This window comes from Carica papaya, chromosome 7, assembly GCF_054855325.1.
Source record: "Carica papaya isolate Zhongbai chromosome 7, ASM5485532v1, whole genome shotgun sequence".
NCBI classification, from domain to species: Eukaryota; Viridiplantae; Streptophyta; class Magnoliopsida; order Brassicales; family Caricaceae; genus Carica; species Carica papaya.
The window spans coordinates 6240610-6262541 of NC_142315.1; the positions used below are offsets into that span (position 1 = coordinate 6240610).

General features: G+C 33.7%; 2 protein-coding genes across 8 annotated transcripts; one reads left to right on the forward strand and one right to left on the reverse strand.

Moving 5' to 3' along the window:
• Positions 1 to 417: 417 nt before the first annotated feature.
• Positions 418 to 17317, reverse strand: LOC110808954 (caveolin-1 protein). 7 transcript variants are annotated; one of them, XM_088208488.1, is made up of 9 exons: positions 17112 to 17317; positions 14864 to 14931; positions 2251 to 2376; positions 1985 to 2123; positions 1769 to 1897; positions 1595 to 1685; positions 1094 to 1177; positions 956 to 998; positions 548 to 726 (listed from the first exon to the last, which is right to left on the reverse strand). In XM_088208488.1, the coding sequence occupies exons 3-7, from the start codon at positions 2328 to 2330 to the stop codon at positions 1095 to 1097; spliced, it is 522 nt and encodes a 173-aa protein (XP_088064614.1). In that variant the 5' UTR covers positions 2331 to 2376; positions 14864 to 14931; positions 17112 to 17317; the 3' UTR covers positions 548 to 726; positions 956 to 998; position 1094. The 7 variants fall into 7 exon arrangements, with proteins under 7 accessions (XP_088064613.1, XP_088064611.1, XP_088064612.1 ...); XM_088208487.1 differs by lacking the exons at positions 956 to 998; positions 1094 to 1177 and adding an exon at positions 5336 to 5404 and having other exon boundaries at positions 418 to 726; positions 17166 to 17317; XM_088208485.1 differs by lacking the exons at positions 956 to 998; positions 1094 to 1177 and adding an exon at positions 5336 to 5404 and having other exon boundaries at positions 418 to 726.
• On the forward strand, positions 3108 to 9572 carry LOC148252912 (purine permease 3-like). The gene is given in 9 exon segments (XM_088207799.1): positions 3108 to 3350; positions 3746 to 3809; positions 3899 to 4179; positions 5600 to 5607; positions 5955 to 6194; positions 8268 to 8387; positions 8389 to 8830; positions 8833 to 9000; positions 9243 to 9572. Coding segments are annotated over 9 exon segments (1896 nt in total).
• Positions 17318 to 21932: the final 4615 nt, after the last annotated feature.

Below are 21932 nucleotides of genomic sequence, written 5' to 3' on the forward strand. Positions count from 1 at the left end.
AGACCTAAAAATTAAATAATGAAAACTAGAGATGTTCAGCAAAATATATTAAAGAACCTCTTAAAAGAATTGCATGACATCCATTAAACTAGATAAAGAAGAAACAAATCCAACATTCATTTGCTAATTTCCTTTTAAATCTATTTGAAGGTAAAATTTCCTAGTTTGAGAGTTCAAAATTTAAGCAAATCCAAAATTCATGCAAATAAAGATAATAGAAATGGGAAGCCTTCATCAAATTTGGTGGAAATTTGAAATGCATTGTTCAAACTCCATATAGAATTTGATATGAGGTCAACTTTTTTAATCAACCAAACATACTTTTATGTTCTTAGTTAACCTAAGTGTGAATTTTCAAGTACACTCTGCGCTCTCTCTAAATTTTGTCCAACCAAAAATTATACTTTTCCAAATGAATTACAGAAACTTAGTTTATTATTCCAAACCTCCCTTTAAACAAAATGTGCAGGTAATTACAGAGAATGCATTTGATTCGATGCATACAGCTTGGAGCACAAAAACAGTTCAGCTTTATGTAAATAAATGATTTTCGGTCTCAAGACTTCTTACAAACATTCTGACTAAAAGTCTGCTGGTTTTGATTCTTTAGCAGCAGATAACATGGAAGGAATCCAGGAAGAACAAGTGCCACAGCCAGACACAGCAATGCCAAAGCTACCACCCACCAAGCCTTGTGCGGGATGCCCAATAAAAGCTCATCACAAACTGTCATGAAAATTAAAATTGTTAGTCATACCCACAAATCCCGCTATACTGTTTTTACGGTTTAATTCAAATTTATATGTCGATTTAACAGTTTAGCAAAAAAAGTTAAAAAGTTAGGCTGATTCAAGAAAATACCCAAGAATTCATCTAGGATGAAAATATCCAGTTAGAAAAAAACAATTATTCAATTCAACAACAACGAGAGAATACCAATCATTTTTATACATACCTCGTCTGTAAACCACTCGTGCATTATAGGGTGTTTACGTAATCTAGTATGAGTAGAATTATTAAATAAGAATACAATAGACAACAAGACACAAGCTAATAAGATACAAAGATAATCATATACTAGCAAGACTCTTACACTAAGAATATTCTTGGAAAGCATTCTTCATCATATGAGAATACACCTTCCCGAATAATTGAGATGATCCCACATCCAGTTGGGCTAATGAAGATAAAGAGTATTACGAAAAATGCAAAATCAGCTCAAGAAAATTTCTTAGGTCCCATCTGTATGACCATGTGGGTATGACATCTCTAGTTTTATCTTCCATTATATGTAACTACAAAGCAATATCACCTGTAGTTTTACCTTCCATAAGATGTAACAATAAAAACTAGATGTCAGATAAGGATCTGATGATCATACCCAAAATCATGTAGAGTTGAACACGGTATTCGGGAATAAAGATGGAGAAGGGCAATTATTAATGGAATTGAAAGGTAAAACAGTTGAAGAAAATTGTAAAGACTGAGAAATTTTGTACGATTGCATTGGAGGCAGAAAATGACAAGGTTCATGTCATTACGCCACCAATCAAATAATGCAAAAAACTTAAAGGAGGGGAGGAATCCATTTTACCTATATTGAATGTGACGAACTCCCTCTCTTGTAGATGAGGAATTGCTACAATTCCCTCAGGCTCCACGCTCACCAAAACAGACCATCCATCCTGAGCAAAGCCGGAAACTCTTTATCATCTCAAATGACAAAGGAAAAAAATGCACACAAAACAACTGCTGGAGTACATCAAACCTGATCACTAATCATTTCAAGACTATCAACCTTGAAAATCAACTTTTCAGTGTTTAATAATCTTCTGTTCTTGCCTAGCTCTAAACCTAAATCATCTCTCTTGAGTTGCAAGGAAAAGGTAGCAGGGATCTGCCATCAAACAAGAGGGAGATCAGTTTGTAATTCCTGAGAATGCTTTGAGAAACATGCAGAGAAAAGAAACAAAACTTTACATACAGAAGCAGGAAATGATATCTTCACTTCGTACCAAGAATGTGACTTAAGCCCCCTCAATCCATATAGTCGAGAACCCAATTGTAGCGGCAGAGTCTCCTTCTGTAACTCCTCCCCAACATTCAAGATTTTGCTATCAACCCTGCATGCATTTGGACCAGTGAAAATATTTCATACCTAAGCCAAGATGATTAGTAGACAGGCAGAGATAAGGTATTCAGTGCAGATTGAGGTAAATGCAAATTGTCTGCAGATTTAAGCATACTGACTTGATTCCATGACTCAAACTGATAATGAAGCTGATAGTGCAGAGCAGAAGGAACAAATTGTCTCCACAAAGCTGAAGCATTTTCAGATCAGCTGAACACCCTTTGTCCAGCTTCAAGTTGTTGAAACTAACAAATGACAAGCATGATTTTGTACAATTAAAAATCAAAAGAGGTAAATATAAGAAACCATCTTACGAGTGCAGTGCCTAAGATTTAATTACCCAAACTGTGATCACAATCCAAATTGGGATCACAACCAGCAGGGTGCAATTGGTAGGTTTACAACCACAGCATAAATATGTCTTACTATGTATTAGACTATCTTATTGATTAATCGCTACTGTAACAACATATTTAGTTCAGTCCACAACATAATCAATGTACATGCCGAGCGTGCAAAGAGAATAAACGAATTTAAACCTTGATATTACATAAGAAGAAAAAGCAGAGAGGGAAAAAGAAACAATACAGGCAGTGTGCGACTTGAGCCCGAGCCCAATCACCTTATTAATTAGGTTAGCATATATGTTGTTACAATAGCGATTAATCAATAAGATAACGATTGATTAATATGATGATTGGGCCCGAGCCCAATCACCTAATTAATTAGGTTAGCTGATGTCACAATGGTGACTCTCAGGCTCTTCCAAATATTTTCAAAACGGAGAAGTCACAACTAACCCTTTCATGATAGGCACAAGCACAGAGGTATTGTCGATGAGCTATGTGGAAAAGTTCTAAGTATTAAGCCATTATTTAATGTTAGGAAAGTTTTTTCCAAAATTGATAGGCAAGAAAGCAGACAAAAGGTGATGTTAGGAACCTAAACTTCTTCTAAAAATCTTAAGAACTCAGCCATGACTGCACAAGGAACCCAATCCAATAACAACCAAAAAAAGAAGAATCATTTATGGTGTGACAATTGCAAAAAAACTGGATACACAAAAGAGACTTGTTGGCATCTACATAGTAAACGTGCTGATTGGAAACCTTCTCGGCCACAACAAAACAGAGGAGGTCGAGACAATAACACTACAGCCAAAGAAGACACATCTAACATTATCCCAAATCCCAATTCGTTTAGTAAAGAGCAATTAGAGGCACTACAGAAAATGTTCTAACAGACTCTTCAATCCACTTGAACAACTAGTGGTACTGCATATGTAGCCTAGAAAGGTATTTTTTTCATGCTCTCAATGTTAGATAGGAAACTCATACTACATAGATAGTTGACTCAGGAGCATCAAATCACATAACTAGGAATATCATGGTTTTTCATGAATATATATCTTGCCATAACAATTCCTCAGTTCGAATAGCCAATGCGACCCTTTCTAGGATAGTTGGCGCAAGTTCAGTTATTATTTTCAAGGACACTACTCTTCACTCTATTCTCTATGTACTGAAATTGGATTACAACTTATTATCTATAAGTACACTAACACGGGATCTTAACTGTGTTACAAAATTTCTTTCACATGTGTGTGAATTTTAGGACTTGAACTCTGAGAAGAGGATTTGCAATGTTGAGGTGCATGCTGAACTTTACCTCCTGAGAGGTGAGGAAATTCGAAAGCTACTAATGAAGTAGTTTCCAACCCTAGTACCAAGACAGATAGCGTTGTTATGTTATGATACTATCAATTAGGCTACCCAAATTTCTCATATCTTGAAAAACTATATCCATCATTGTTCAATAAAAATTCCAAAAAACTTCAATGCGAGATTTCCCATGTCCCTATTTTGGGGTTGGTGATGACAATAGCTGCTCCCACTTTGTATGGGTTGGTCTTGCCATTAGTGGAGTTGTCTTACAAGAAGGCGAGACGGGAAATCAGTTATGCTCTAGTTTTGGAGAATAAGATGGTTATGTGTTTTTTTGCTACTGGGGTTTGCACAATAGGGATGCTGGTTAACAATGATTTTCAGGTATGATTACTGATTTACGTATGTTGGTCTCTCTCTCTCTCTCTTGCTGGTTAAAATAAAATCAAAAGCGGGTCACTATACATGCATATTAACTACTAAACACGAATATTCGAATACGTTAAGAGAGATCTAAGCTGCTTAGAGGTATGATTACATTTATCAAGACTCCAAAGTTTAAAGATGTTCCTAATTTGAAATATTTTATATAACATAGGTTTCTTCAGGTTAAAAGTATGTTGTTGCATTTTAATGGCAGTAGAAAATATTACTAAGACTCGATCCTATTTGTCAAATAACACTTAAAAAATTACAGATCCGCAAGTTTTTTGTATTAACTTCATTTAAAGCAAAGTATACATAAGATAACAGATTTATAAGTTTTGTTCCACTAGCATGAAAGATTCAGAAAAAAATATATATATACTACATCAGGAAGCTCTTGTACCATTCAAAAAGCATTCAAAGCAGCCTTACGATTATTTTTTAGATCAAATACAACTTGTCTTTTCAAAATTTGTCCGAATAGACTCTTACCACTAATAGCGTGTCTAGTACCGTTAACCAAATGTTCACGTGATAAAAAATATATCCATGTAGGCATCAAGTTTTAAAATATTGTCAACGTAGCAATCACATGATTGGTTCTACCATTATTACTTTTTTTTCGCAGTTCTATGTTTCCCAATGCCGCTGAACTGAATGATGGTGCTTAAATGGAAGCCGAAAAGCATTGAAGCAACATTTGACACTGAAAATTTTCTTTTACTTTTATGTCTTTTTGTTGACTTTTCATAAATTGATATTTAATTTATAACTATTTCGAAATGAAAAAAATAAGAGAAAAAAAAGACTGGAACTGGTTGCCAAGATAGGGACCATGTGGCTGTCAGACCAATAATATTTTCAAACCCAATGCGCATGTTGACGATATCATCTGCTATGTAAGGATTACTCTAACAGTATTAGACATGTCATTAATGGTAAAGACATGTCTGGACAAATTTGAAATTTAAGTTGTATTTTAACTGAAAATACATCAAATACCTATTTGAACTTTTTAGAACAGTAAAAGAGCTTTTTAGTGTATTATTCCCAAATAACATTAAAAACAAGTAGAAGATAGCAATATATGTCAGGAAAAAAATTTAAGGCAAACCTGGAGGATTAATTTTTTTTTTATACTTTTTTTCCCGAAAGAGGTCTTCCTCTTCTCATTTTTGTCTGCCTACATTCAGAAAACACCGTTTAAAATATTTAAACATAGCAATGATGGTTATTTTTAATATTTTTCAGATCATAAACATCTATATTTTAGACTCTAAAATCTCATGTCACAAGGGACAGATGATTTTGATTTTTACTGTAATATATGTGTTGTTTGAATGATTAATTTTAACGAATAACTTTTTTTTACTTTCAGTATGCATGGTCCTTTTATGTCAACTTAAACACTGTTAATTAGTCATTATATATCTTATAAAAATGTATAGTTAGAAAATAGTACACAATATATAATAGAAAAAGGAAAAATAACCTTAAAAACCTAATGTTTTATTGTTAAATAACAAAAAATCAGATTACTTACTGAATTGGCAAAAAAAACCATGAAAAAATGAAACAATTAAATTGTACTTTCAAAAATTCATTACTAAACTCGAAATGCTTTTGTTAAAAGAAAGGGGACCTATCTTAAAGTTAGAAAATAAGCAAGAGAATGAGCAGAGTACTACACCATAAAATCATCTTCCATTATATTCTATTCTATTGTATTTCAGGCAATTTCAAAAGAAGCAAAAGAATATGAGCTCTGAAACCAAGTACTATTCGGTGGTTGTGTTTAACGCAATAGCATGGCAGTGCTTCTTGGGGGCAATAGGGGTCATCTTCTGCGCATCATCTTTATTGTCCGGTATTGTAATTGCAGCTGGATTACCAATAACAGAGGTCCTAGCTGTTATTTTCTGCAAAGAAAATTTCAAACCTGAGAGGGTGTTGCCCTTGCACCCTCTCTGTGGGTCTCTATCTCTTACTTTTATAGTGAGAAAAAAGATCCTAATAAACAGAAGCGGAGTGCTCTAGAAACAGAGATGCCACAAGTTTCTAATCCATGATTCTGAGAATTCTAGCTACCAAAATGTTTCTCGTTCCAAGATGTTGTTGCTTTCCTTTAATATGAATCAAGGGTTTATCTGCTTTAACTGTGTGTGAAAATAATTTTGTATGGATTATGTGGCCTATGAATACTGTAAATTTTGCGTCTTGAATTTATATTTTAAATAAATCTAATAGCAACATTGTTTTTGAGCCAAATTTTGAAAATAACTCATATTTTGTTTTTGATATAACATCAGACCAACAATAATACAGAATAACATTGTACATTTGTATTATTAATATAATACTATATGTTTTTTACTGTAGATAATTATGAATCATGTAATATAAGTATAATACTAGTGGTTTTCTATATTTCACTTTTTATACTAATTTTAAATGGAATTAGACAAGAAAACCACAACTAATGATAATAAACGAGTAAAGAAAAATTACAGTTTCACTCCCTATTACAATTTAAACTGTGATCTCTTATAACAGTTTAATCCTTGAAGAGTTTTCTTTTTTCACTTTCCCTAAAATTATTAATCTTCTATATGTTATCTTATAAGTTTTCCCCTACTTTCGTTTCTTATTAATTTTGAATTTTTAAGTATACAAGTTTAAAAACCAAAGACTTGGAGATACTTCTTTAAAAAACTAAGGGTTTTATGGAAAATAATAATAAAACTAAACCACAAAAAAGTTACTGAATTTGAATTGCCATAAAGTCATAACAAAGATAGCAAAACTGATTGAGATATTAATCAGTCTAATAATCAACCCAAAAAAATATTGACTCCCTTTTGCAAGGTTTATTTTTTACTAAGAAACGTCAATATACATTGTATTATATTTTTTTATTATAGGTTTTTACACCACCAATATTTTACCTTTGATTTACATTAGTTTTGCTATAAATGTTTATAAGTCTAAATACAGTGTTGGTTTCTGTACTTTTTTTAATTAAAAAAATTAAAAATTTAACTATTTTTACACATTAAATATTACGTAATATCTAATATAAGCACCCAATTAAATAACACATGTCAAGTCTGGTGATATATGATAAATATATTAACAGTATTAAAATAAACTAACAGTGAAGAATTAATATGCACACTTTTAAAAGTACAAAAACTAAAAGAAGAAAAGAATTATATAAAGGCCAAATTGAATAAAATAAAATAATATAGAGACTAGAAAAGTATTTAGGCCATAATTTATTTAACATAAGCAATTTGAATAAATTTATCTTTTGACTTTACAGATAATGTAAAATATGCAACATTGTTTGTTTTTAAGATAAAAAAAAAATTATGATAAAATATTTTTTTTACAATAAAATATCAACCCTAATAGTTAATCTTATCTATTGGACTAACTCATCAGTTTAAGTACTAAAAGCTCCTATTTTTTTACAGTAAAATATATTTGTTTCTACAATAAAATATTAGTCCTAATTAGTAATCTTATTCATTGCACTAACTTTAACTCATTAGTTTATAAGCTTATTAAGTACTAAACACTTATTTTTTTGTACAATAAAATATGCAACATTATTTGTTTGTAACTATTTTTATATATTATACTAAAAAACTAAAAATTTCAATCTCTTTAATTCTCCATTCCCGTCTCAAAAAGAACAATTCTCTCTTGTAATTCAATCTTCATGACTATTGATAAAAGATTGCGGGACCCATAAGGTTAAAAATAGTGCATAAATAAGTACTAAACACTCATCACCTCATTCTGTGATCCCAGTCTGCTTTCGTAATCCTGTGAACTATATTTAAAAGCTATCTCCATACTCTCGATCCATATATACTCCCACCATCGCTCTCTCTTTAGATATCCCCCCAGGTTCATGACTGATATCTGAATTCACTTGCAAAAAAAAAGCAAGTTCTGATGTCGGTTTAGTGTTTTGTCCTTCTTCCTCTCTCTTTCCCAAACGATAAAATACAACTGATACTTGTATTGTTCTTGTATAGTACGCAGGCAGAAGCAAAAATGACCATGAAAAGAGCTCTTCTGCTACTAAATTGCATGTTTCTCGCCATAGGCAACTGTGGAGTCCCTTTATTAATGCGGCTCTACTTCATTCATGGTGGAAAGAGTGTGGTTTTCCAGCTGGGACCAAACAGCCGGCTGGCCTGTCATGATTATCCCCATAACCATTGCTTACTTCCACCATAAAAACACAAATCAACTCAGATCATACTCAGAACATGAAGCAGCAAATTCCTTTTTCATGAAACCTTGTGTCTATGTCCCAGCCGCCATATTGGGAATCATCTTAGGTCTCAATGGCTATATTTACGCCTACAGCGTGGCGTGTCTTCCTGTCTCCACCGCATCTCTGATCCTTGCTACCCAACTGGCTTTCACTGCATTGTTCGCTTTGCTGTTGGTCAAGCAGAAATTCACTCCTTATTCCATAAACTCCGTGGTGGTGCTAACCATTGGGGCCTCAGTTTTAGCCTTGCACACCAGCAGTGACAAACCCAATAATGAATCTACAGGATGGTATGTCTTGGGATTTATAATGACACTCGGGACGGGGCTTCGGTTTTGTCTGCGTTTGTCTTGCCGGCGGTGGAGCTAGTTTTCATGAAGGCTCATCAGCAACTTACTTATCCACTTATGTTGCAGATGTTGATGGTTATGAGTGTGTTTGCTACTGCTTTTAGCACCATTGGGATGCTGGTTAACAATAACTTCAAGGTTAATGCCTCTATTTCCCTTTACTGTAAAAATTCATACCCTTTAACAAACTAAATTTTAAATTTATTTTAGTATTATTTTTAATTATATATAGAACTAAATTCTAAATTTATTTTAGCACTAGTGTTAATTTTCAAATTGGTCATTGAAGTAGTTTTTTGCTCTTTTAAGCTGTTTATTAAATATATATATTACTTTATATCTGTTAAATATCATTAATACTATTACTTGATTTACTGCAGGTCATTTCAAGAGAAGCAAGAGAATATGAATTGGGAGAAGCTAAGTACTATATGGTGATGATAGGGAGTGCACTGACATGGCAGTGCTACATGACAGGGGCAATAGGAGTTGTGTTTTGCCACTCATCATTGTTGTCTTGTATTATATCAACAGTTCTATTACCGGTCACAGAGATCCTCGGTGTTATTTTCTTCCATGAAAAGTTTCAAGTTGAGAAGGCTGTGGCTCTTGTCCTCTCTCTCTGGGGTTTTATCTCTTTCACCGCGACATCAAACACAGTAAAAAGCAACACCAAAAACTACCGCAACACACTGCTACTCCTAAAGTAGATCTTACTAGTTAATTCAAGATAGTAAAAAATAATTGTAACAAGTTACTTTTATATATCAGGGAATTCACTGTTCTATCTTATAATGTTAATCAGTTAATATTTCAATTTCAGCTATCCAAGTTCTCGTTTATGTTAAAAATTAAATTCGGATTCTTATTCATCTCGAGACTAATATCTATTGCATAGTTCTAAAAAAATTATATTTCACTAACTGTAATTCTACCATCACAAGATTAGAATACTTGAATTAATTTTTTCCAAGTACGTCTTGGATTATCTCGTCTTTTTCTCCATTTTCATTTGTAAATTCTACCCATATATAAACATTGAAAAAAAAATCCCTAAAGCCCAATTCTTTTCAACATTGTCATATTTCCATGTGTAAGCCAATCAGTTAACTAACTAAGACCAATTAATGGCATTTCAGATCCACGTGGAAGGCTACCTACAATAGCTTCAAGCGAACATACATAGGCAGAGGATTGTGACCAGCTAACATGTGCAAGGAAAATGAATATTGCAGAACCTACACTAAGCACCACCATTTTTTTTTAAATAAACAAAGTTATATTATAAGATTGGTACCACCCAAATACAAACATTTACATCTCAATCAAATGATTTAACACCATTCCAAATTCGTGTATATCAGAAATATCATGACCCAACAATAAAAAACCAGAAGTGTGTAACCATCTATCAATGATACAATTGAAATCTTTTTCAATTCCTTCGAAAGCTCTAGAGTTTCTTTCTTTCCATACTACCCATAGGACCAATATAAGGAATAAGCATTAAATTGTTTCTCTTTTTGCATAAACCCGTCCATGCCCAAATTTCAGCTTTCATGGAGCCTACTATTGCCCATTTAATTACCAAGAGTCCACAATTTGTAAGTCAGCAAACACCCTAGCAACAAATGATTACATGATTTCTCATTAGCTTTGCACATGAAACAGTGGTTAACCATGCATCTGCCCCTAGTCATCAACATATCAATAGTGAGCATACATTCTCTGCAAGCTTCCCATGCGAAAAAAACCATTCCTGGTGATATTCTTGTCTTCCATTTTATAGAGTCCTCTTGTTGTTCCATTTTTGCTTGAGAGACCATAATGATTAATTGTTGAAACTCATCAATCTCCCAATCATTCAAATTTCTTTTCACTTGCACATCCCAGAATTTGTATTCCCCCACTCCAAAATATGCCTCCTTGATTTTCATGTCTTTTTTTAGCGCTATCTCAAATATTCTAGAGAATCTATCTTTTAATTTAAAGTTTCCAGCCCACTCATCTTCCCAGAAGCTTATTTTATCACCATTTCTGACACGCCATTTTGTGCATGCTGAAAATTCATCGCAACCCACTAGGATTTTCATCCACAGACTTCTGCTATGATTTCCTCTTACCAGTCTCACGTCAAACCCCTTAGTTCTATTACCCCACCTTGACTCAACCACCTTACTCCATAGACTATCTCCTTCCTTTCCCTCTCTCCACAACCACTTTCCTAACAAAGCTTTATTCATTTTCACCAATGATCTCAGCCCCAAACTACCTTTCTTGTACGGTTTTTTCACCTCTTCCCATCTAACTATGTGATACTTTCTTTTGTCCACCTCATCACCCCATAAAAATCTGCATTGAATTATTTCCAGCTTCTTTGCAATCTTGATTGGCATAGTGAAAACCACGTTAAGCACCACCATGAAAAGGGCTTTCTAGTTCTAAACTGGATTATCATCAACATTGGCAACTTTGGCAGCCCTATGCATGTCTACTTCATTTACGGTAGCAAAGTGCTCAGATTCTCAAGCCGGGTTGAAACGGGCCAGCCCATCCTCCTCTCCCTCATCATCAACCTTCACCATGTCATGGCTAGCAATCAAACCCAGTGCAGAAAAAGAAGTTCATCCTCATGAAACCTCACTTGTTCTACATCTTTATAGTCATAAGAATCTCAAAGGATCGAAGACCACTTTACCTATGGTGTGACACATCTCCCTATCTCTACTACGTTGATTGCTGCCACCCATTTAGCATTTACCGTTTGCTTTCCATCCTCTTAGTTGATGTCGTTACCCAAATCACCAAGCTAACGTACTATGATATTATTTGTAATCACTATTCCAATCTCACATTAAAAAAATATATTTTTAAATTTTATTAAGAGTTCGAGTCACACACTACCAAGAAGTAGAACTTGAACGTTTGATATAATTTAGGTTTGAAAATTATTGGATCAATAGTTCTTGAGTTAAGGTTTTATGATGATTATTGATGTATTTCTAGTTTGTTTTTTTTTCTTTTTCTTTAGATAGAATGTCTTTATCTTCGCTTGTCTCTTGTCTTGCTATGTTAGTATATGCATATATTGGATATTATTGATCCTTGAGTTGAGGTTTTACAATAACTATTGATGTATTTGTCTTTTTGTTTTTCCCCCCCTCTTTTAATAGAATGTCTTCATATTTGTTTGTCTCTTTGTCTTGCTATGTTGGCGTATGCATATATTGAACACTATCACATGCACAATAAGTGATATATTCATAATCTAAAATATGATAAATGTAAGTTAAGGGAGTACAACTCACATATAATTATTTACAAATTTACCAAAATATCTATCAGGTCCTATCCTTGCTACAATAAAGCAAATGAGACCCATGATCAAAAAACAATTTTTAGGCTTTGGAACTAAGAATCCTAAATCTATCAAACTTAGACTCAATAACCTTGAAAGCTATTATGTTCTTCTCTTTCCAGATGACCCAAAAGGTAATAAAAGGGATAAGTTTTACTCTTACCCTCCTGCGTGCCTCTTCAAGCTCATAGCCCTCCTTTATAGATCTAGCAATAACTCAACTCGCCCTCAATAAACCATAAGTCAAACACTAAAGTCGAAACATAAACGGACACCAAAAGGAACATGTTTGCAAGATTCTGCTTGCCGTTTGCATAAATAATTTTACCCTTATCAATTTTTCCGGCATCGGAATGCATTCCCTTAATGTGTCCCAAGTGAAAAAGGTAACCCTCGCAGTTATATGGGCTTTCCAGATCAGCTTGGCTGGGAAGTCAGCTCATCCACCTCTCCGATGCTCAAATAGTCATTTTTTAAAAAATAAAAAGCATAAAAGTATATTAAAAAGCACCAAGGGGTGCCACTCATGTACAAAAATATTTACCAAGTAGTAATCATTTCAATGAGATTCCCAAATCTTCCATCTTGTATATGTCATGACCTAAGATTAACAAGCCAAAAAGATGAAATTATCTATCCCTGATTGTTGCCCAATCGTCCTCTATACCATCAAAAGCCCCACTATTACATTCTTTCCAAATTACCCAAAAGATAGTCAATGGTATAAGCTTTACAAATTTTTTCTTTTTACATAAACCTTTCCAAGCCCATAATTGCTCTCTCACCGACCCAATAATAACCCAATTAATGTCAAGAAGATTGTACACCATAGTCCACATTTCTTAAGCCAATGGGCACCAAAGGACAATATGGTTACAAGTCTCTGCAGTCCTTTTAGATAAGTAGTAACCATTCACCATAATTCTACCTCTTTTCACCAGTTTATCAATTGTGAGAATGCATTCTCTACTCGCTTCCCAAGCAAAGAACCGCAAGTCTTGGAAGAGCTTAAGTTTTCCAAATCTAGTTAACAGGAAAGTGTAATCGCTTTATTCCCCAAATTGACAACCAAATAATGATAACAAGATTTGACAGAAGTTTCTATCCTTCCAAGGTCTTCAGATAATGTTATCCCTCTCATCACGGATCTGGACCGAAGATATGAGCTGAAATAAGGCTTCATACTCCTCTACTTCCCAATCATTAAGATTCCTATTTCTTCAACACTGATGTGTTTAGCCTGGTAATAGCATAAATCTGCAGATACAAATTCTTGAGCCTACCCCTTCCCGTCCCCTCATCCTCTTTTTACCCTTTCCTGTCCACTCATCCTCCTAAAAAAGAATTTTATTCCCCCTCCTCACATTCTAAGAGATGCATTCTTTAAATTTATAAAAACCCAAACCAATCATCTTCCACAAGCTTCTTCCATGAGGTATCGCCACCTCACTACTCCTCACACCACCCATCAAGCAACCCAAACGAGCATCAATAACTTTCTTCCATGATGCCCAAGTAGTCATAGTAAGACTTCATAAAGAAAACTCCAAAAGAATTCCACTTCCATATTGGTTTATCTATCACATTGTGGTCTAAATTTATCCTTGAAAGAGTCTCCATTAGGTTTCTATTTAACTCTACACACCACACCCTGTTTCCTTGAGCGCCCACCAAGAACTCCTTAACAATGGCATCCTTAATGCGTGTAACAAAAGCAATAAAATTCCCTCCTCCACCCATTCATCTCTCCAAAAACTCACTCTTTCGATTGACCCCATGCTCTCTGTGATAAACTCCTGAAAACAGATTTTCTCCCATAACTCTACCCCATGCGAACCCCCTTTTGGAATTCTAATGCACCAATCCCACCCCTCTACCTCATGTCTGGAAACTCCCCTGCTTCTCCAAAAATCTCCATAACCACCTTCTCAAGGGAGCTTATTAAACCCAACTAGAGATCGTAACCCCAATCATGTCCTCTACTAAACCCAATTAGAGCTTGTAACGCAACCAAATGATATCTTCTTGTCTTCACACCATCACACCCAATAAAATTCAACTTAGTTTTTTCCAGTCTATTAGCAATGTCGACCAGAATTGCCAATAAAGACATCAAGTAAATATGGATGCTAGATAGAGTACTTTCAGTAAGAGTCACCCCCTCACTCTTGGACAGTAAAGACCTCTTCCATAGTAATAGCATTTCTTCTATCCTTCTAAAGTGTTCTTGATTTATTATCAATTGATACAATGAAGTCTCATGGTTATAGCCGGAACTCACAACTACGGATGCATTTTTCTACATCTAGGGACACTAAAGCCCATCCTTAAAGGTCTAGGAACGTATAAAATGGTGCTACAACAAAGAACATTAAGAATAGCTAAAGAAAATTAATTGTATATATATTTATTTATATGGACGTTTACACAGTTTCCTAATTGTAGTCATCAACTAATAGGGTAGAGGTCCTATCCCATTCAAGAATATATGTTATGGGCTATTCCTCTATCTAGAAGTAGTAAAAGAATGTGTTTAACTATAAATCCTTAAACAATATTATATGATAACAATAGAAATGCATTCGTATTAAAATATGATTTATATTATGAGCTCAACAATAATTATAAATATCATATACATACCTTAATTATCTATATCAGCTAATTTGTCACCTTGAAGAGAATTTAATCAAGGGTCTAAGTGGAAAAATCTGCACCAACCAAACATATAAACAAGAATGAGATACATCTACTGCAAATTTGATAAGAAAAACAGAATATAAAATTACAGTATGATTAGTATTCAGTAGAGATTAGAGAATACCACACACAGTATGTGCTTGTGTGTGTTTTATCAAGTTCGAACTGATTCGAAATCTCAAGAATAGCCCCCACATGCAGACTTCATTTGTCTTCACATGAATTTTATTTATATAATATAAACTCTCATTTAAGATATTTTTAACTGCCATCCATTTTTTGTTTGTTTTCTTTAACATAACCCATGCCCAAGCACCCAACAGATAATCAACAGTTAAAAAGCATTCGAATCTTGGAACCAATATGGAAAAAGAAACAGAAAGGGATGCATTTGAAATTTTGAATCCTTTTCCTCTTACTTGGGCTTCAGATATTGGATGGTGTGAATATATTCTGGTAGTCTTCACATAGAAAGTTATCATGATGGAGGGGGAGATTCAAACCGCATGGCATGAGCTTTTAGAAGAAAATTAGTGATGAAAGTTTCTCTTTCATGGGCTGTGTGGGGTGGCTGCCTGGAAACGGGGGGGATATCAAATTCTGGCATGATGAATGGGTGGGCAAATTCAAGCTCAAATATCACTTTCCCATAATCTTTGAAATTGCAAGCAATAAAGAAGCTAAAGTGAAGGATATTTATGATACAGAGGGGGAGGGATGGGTCTGGAACATGAAAGTGATAAGAAATTTACAGGACTGGGAAATCAAGGAGTATAGTAATCTGTTATGGTGCCTTGACAGCAAAAAATTGGGCAATGACAGATATAAAAGGGTGTGGAAACCTGATGATAAGAAGGGCTTTTCTGTGAAATCTTTGTACATGGTCCTGTGTAAGAATGACAGCAGCAGTAACAGCAATATTGCTCCCTTTAAGCAGATTTGGAAGATTAGAGCTCCTCCTATATTGACATTTTTTACTTGGAAAGCTGCTAAAGAATGCATCTTGACTATGGATATGCTTAAAAGAAGAGGAAACACCATGGCTAACAGATGCTATCTGTGGAAATCTGATGAGGAAACATGCAATCATTTATTGTTGAGATGCCCGAAGACTTATAACTTATGGATTTCTGTTTTGGGGCTGCTGGGGCCGAACTGGGTTATGGCAGAAAACTTGGGCAGTGAATTGTGGGCTTGGGCGGGTTTTTGTAAAAAGAAAAGACATTTATTCCTTATTCCACTAACTATTTTTTGGGTCGTGTGGAAGGAAAGAAATGCGAGAGCTTTTGAGAACAATGAGACTAACATTACACATGTTAGATATAGATGAATACACACTTTTAGTTCTATTTTGTTAAGTCATGACATTAAAGATTGGGAAGATTTTGGAATTGTCATGAACCATTTGATTAATTTGTAACTAACTTTTATATTTGGGTGGTACCCCTTTGATACCTATGTGCATAATAATGCTTTCTTTTCTTTCAAAAAAAAAAAAATATAGAACATTGTCAGGATATAAGATGCATTTACATTTTTTTAGATGTGGAGATGCATATGCATTTTTTAATTACTACTATACCATAATAAGAATTAAAAATAAAATAGAACTCAACAAGCAAATTATATGGAAACTTGAGGAATTTCATCAACAAAGTTATAAATAAATTATATTTATCACCACTAATTCACACTTTTTTTATGGTCACTAGATGAGCCCTTCAAAACACCAGCAACACCATACCAGGCCATATTTCACATTATTGTGTTCCACGATAATAGGGAAAAGATACTTAGTATTCCTCTAATAACAATGAAAAATGGCAGTCATGATCCAAGAAGTCAATACGTTTTTCACTTGGTGCAAATTTGACAAACACTGCAACATGAAACGAAAAGTCTAAAAGCTACATGTTTAGGTTACAAATGCGTGAATCACCAGCATTTCAGGTCGTGATTTCACCGATACCCCATTTTCTTAAGCATGACAACGAGATTGCTCAAATTCTTCACAATTTTTTCATGAATCTTCAACCAATAATTTGAAATTGATTAAAAAAAAAATTGGAGTATAAATCTCATCAAAAATCATACTAAGCAATTACACGTGCATCCAGAAAACAAAAAGACTGCGAAACTCCATAACATAGGCTTCTAGCCGTGAACTGACCAAAAGGAAAAGAAAATTAACTGTAGAGAGAGAAGGTAAATCGGATGTAGCCTGAGATTTTCCGATGCCTTTTACCGTTTTGTAGAACTCAGCACTGGATTACAAAATTCAACTCGGCGACGTAGATACTTTGTCGACGCGGCTAATATAATCCCTGCTCCTTGAGAGAGCTCCATGTGATGTGAGCGTCTCATTTTTCTAGGGATACATTAGGGAGCAGCAATACACCAAAAAATATATGTATATATATATATATATATATTTAATCGTATTATATTCCTACGTTTTATTATTAATATTCGGTAAAATAAATAATAAATTAAGAATAGGATTATGTGCTTTTTAAATATACATTTTTTAAAAGTTCACATAATTAATAAAACGGTCCCGGATATTTAAAAAAAAATACATATAATAATCTGAGTATGAAAGCGAAATAAAAAATTAAAGTTAACATCCCTTACATAATAACTTAAAAGTACTAAATAAGATCACGAAATAAGTTCTTTAAAGGAAATATGAGAAATAAAAAAATAAAGGAAATTATAAAATATCTAGTATCTACTCGCTGTCTTTTTGTGGATCGGACTCGGGAACTAGGTATTCCTGATCTGAAATTGTTAAATAAGGAATGAGATACATTAACCCAATAAAGACATCACATTATATCACCGTCACAGAAGTAAAGTTTGGTAGAAAACCAAAAACAATTAATGAAGCAAAAATTTTAAACAAATTCATTTATCAATAATCAAACCATTTACGGTCCACTTACCGCAGTGAGATTCATAAAAACAACCTACGAAAATAATAACATTATAAATATCATGAATTCATATATAATCTATAACATAGCACATATCATACTTTTATATTCAAATCATCAAATAACAATTGTCCATTTTTATCAGCCTACTAGTATCCATGGGGATCCATAGGGGTCTCCGCTATACGTGAACCATTCTTCTTAACAAACTTAATTCCAAGGCCGTCCTCATACCCCGTCCGGTATGAGGGCCAAAATAATAAACCTCAATACTCCGTCCGGTATAGGCGCCAAATGATCAAGTTTCTATACCCAATTCAGTATGAGACAACATTCACGGTAGGGTTCCCTATGAACCCGGCTCGTCCACCATCTCTCAATATATCTAGTAAGGCTGTCATCTTATCTATTTATCAAATCTCATCCCATTCCTATTTGTCCTTAGTCTCCGTTACCAACTCAAACATGAATGCATACACAAGTAACATGCATCCAACAAAGCAAGTATATCTTAGATTCTCAAAATCAAACAGTAGTGAAGTAGACAGTGATACATGCATTCAAAACTGTAGAATAAATAAACCAGATACCATAATGCATTTAAACTGTAAAATAAATCAAACAGTGATTGACAGAGAAATATGTCCGGTTCGGGCTCCATTAGCAACCGTAATTAATTATGCATATCTATTTAGTTTGTACAAAATATAGTATTATCATTTATTCAGAATTCAATTCTATGATAGGAAATAGGGTGATGGGTCTTTACTTGACGTCAAAAATTAGATTTTCACTGCGCCCACGGACGGTCCTTACGGGTGATGGATCTTTACTTGATTTGACGTCGAAAACTAGGTTTTCACTGCGCCTACGGGCAATTCCTAGGTTTTCTGAATTTTTTTTCGGGAAAGAAAACGCGCTTATGGTACCTACACATATCCTAAATAATCCAAAAATCATACCTAGGGCTTACTTGGCTAATTTCAGAATTTCGACACAGCGGCTCCGCCGTGCTCTGGCAACGGCGCCGCCACTCGCGATGGCGATCCGCTATGCTCTGGCAACGGTGCCGCCACTCGCGATGACGATCCGCCTCGGGTTAGCTGTTTTCGGCCGTTTTCGACTGAATTCAACCAAACTTGCATCCGTTCCTATGAGAAAACATACTTAGGGCCCTCAGTGGGCCCAAAAAAACATAAAAAATCGAAACTTACCAGCACTGGGGCTCTCCAGTGCGGCGGCTCCTCCGACTCACGTCGCAATTGGATGTTTTGCTCCAGTCAACCTGTAGAGGAGGAAACGGTGATTACAACGGTTAAAAAATTATATTGAACGGGAATCAGGAAGGGCCTCGTCGGAGGTAAAAATCGAGACACCCCGCGGCGGCGCCGCTGGGCTTCGGCAGCGTTTTTCGATCAATTGGCCGGTGCTTTCACTCCGATTTGGTCGCAAGTGGGTTTAGAATCAAATTCTAAGCAAATGGTAGAATTTTTATCTCGTTTGGCTGTCGGAAATTACTCCGATACGGCGGTGGGTGGCGACGGTCGGCTCTCGACAGCTGGGCTGTCTTCTTCAGCGAGGGGCTCTAGCAGCTAGGGTTAGGGTTTGGGTGCGGATGAGGTTATTTATACCCATCCGCTTTTGATCTCAGCCATCCATCGCTTTTAATTTGGACCGTCTGATCGCGATTAAATAGAAAATGAATCGGGACCGTTCATCGTGATTCAATCTGGCCCGTCCGTGCACGATTCAATCTGGACCATCCGTGCGCGATGCAATTTGGGTCGTCCATGCACGTGGAAGCGGATCTGAGTCGTTCGTACTCGCGGGAACGGATCTCAGCTGTTCAATCGCGCGCACGCAGATCGCTCATGTGGCTTCCTTCTGTGTGGCCTCCCGCGTCAGCGTCTCTGCCACTTGGCACGTCTTAGTTGGCCGGGACTACTGATCGGGCAGTTAACGTGGCAAAATTTTTTTAAATTGTGTTTTGACCATCGATTTTCGATTTTTCTTTCAAAAATACCCTCAGAACCCAAATTTTCACCAATTTTCTCTAAAATTGCTTTCAATTAAATCTCTAAATAATTTTTACCTTTTTTTATTATTATTAATATTATTATTTTCATTAAAATAAAAATAAATTAAATTAAATTCTATTAATACTTATTTATATTTATATAGAATAAAATAAAATAAAATAAAATAAAATAATAAAAATAAAAATAAAAAGGAATTTATTGAGTGTTACAATTAATATATAAATTATATTTGAATTAAAAGAAAAATGTGTAAATTATATTGAAATGATAAAAAATAAGTGTTTAATAATTTTCTATAGAATTTGAACCTTTCATCAAAATTTATAAAATATATAATACATTTGTTTAATTTCTAAATAAAATAATATATAATTTTAGTTAATAAAATTTATAATACGTTGATGTTTTTTGAAACTCTATTTTTCAAGTTCATCTCGCTACGGATAACGAACAAGAAAACTAACTTATTCGATCTCTTATTTGTTTGCATTTTCATATGTTGATAGATTTTTTTTAATCAAAATAACTTATTTAGTATGAAATTTTAATAATACAATCGTATATCATCATTTGAATCTATATTCGATACTAAATTTTTTTCTTTAGAATCTCATATAAAATAAAAAAATTTGTTAAAAAAAGTCATATAAAACAAAGGCAAAAATGACAACTAATGTAATGAATGATAAATTAGGACTAATTTACCTAATAAGAAATTGGGAGAAAAAATTTAGATGCCATGTCTCGGGTTCTTAAGCGACAAACTTAAGGATTGATCGAATTAGTTATGAGAAGTTCTCAAAAAATATTATTAAATACTTGAATGACAACTAATGAAATTACAAAACTATTTATAATAGTATTTAAGTAACTTTTTTTAAAGAAAATTAAACTAAGAAAAAAAATACTAATCCTGATAAAAATAAGAAATTAATACTGATACTTTTAAGAAAATTAATCATAATACGAATTTGAAATATTAAAACAAATATGAAATTTAAATAGTAAAAAGAATAAAATTCTAAAATTATCAAACTTATAATAATATTCCTAAATAATATAATAATAGACTTCTAAATAATATAGTTGTTTCACATGTAATATGATTATAAATTCTAATTTATTTACAAAATCTAGTGTTAACCCGTTCATCATCATTCTTACTTGGTTAGAGAAAATTTGTATAACAAATTTTGAAGTGGCGAAAAAATCTTGATATTAAAGCTTTCTCATAAAAAAATGCAACAACCTTTTTGCTTGTTCATTCTCTTCAGCAGCAAACATAATGCAAACATGTAACAATTTACAAGTCTTGAATCCTGATAACATGATGAAATTAGCATTTGACTAGTTTGTACTTAAACTTCATTGTCGAGTTAAATATCATTAGTCTCAATTATTGGCTCAAGTTCTTTCTTAACTTCCATACTCTCCATAGGTAGTAAAATTTTTTAATAACTTTAATATATTTACTCTCAAGAAAACATGATAGTTCTTCTCGTTTCTCTACTATGACATGCTCATTCTCTTTATTTTTTCATTGACTGCATGTGTTTTTGCATACTTTGTACGTATTCAATCTCTTTTGTAGTTATGCTTTAAAACTATATTATTTATGTCATACATAAAATAACTAGTGTTAGTAATATCATTATATTGAGTCTTCTAATCATAAAACTAAGATTGACCTAGACGAATATGTGCGAACATCATAGGAATTACATCACATGGAATTGGATCACTACAGATATCATGATGAATAGAAACAAGGCTTTGCTGAGTTATTAAAATGCTCGATTTATATGTCCATTATAATTTGATGGTTGCGTATGTGGTTGTATCAAAATATTGATTTTTTCAACTATAGATATTGAAATAAAATTTATATAACATCATTCGTAAATGACAAGTTTCTTATACTGATTTTCACAATAGGTTACAATTTAGAAACTTGGCGAATCATTTGAATCATTTTCTACATTAACTACATGATTATGCTGAATGACAATAAAAAAAGACTTACTAATTTTATCATCA

Coding starts and splice junctions, on each gene's coding strand:
- LOC110808954 (XM_088208486.1), bottom strand. CDS start 2,330: ATGCTTCAGCTTTGTGGAGACAATTTGTTCCTTCTGCTCTGCACTATC. Junction 1,898..1,984: donor AGATATCATTTCCTGCTTCT/GTATGTAAAGTT, acceptor GTTTGATGGCAG/ATCCCTGCTACCTTTTCCTT. Junction 727..1,594: donor GTTCGTCACATTCAATATAG/GTAAAATGGATT, acceptor TTTTCATGACAG/TTTGTGATGAGCTTTTATTG.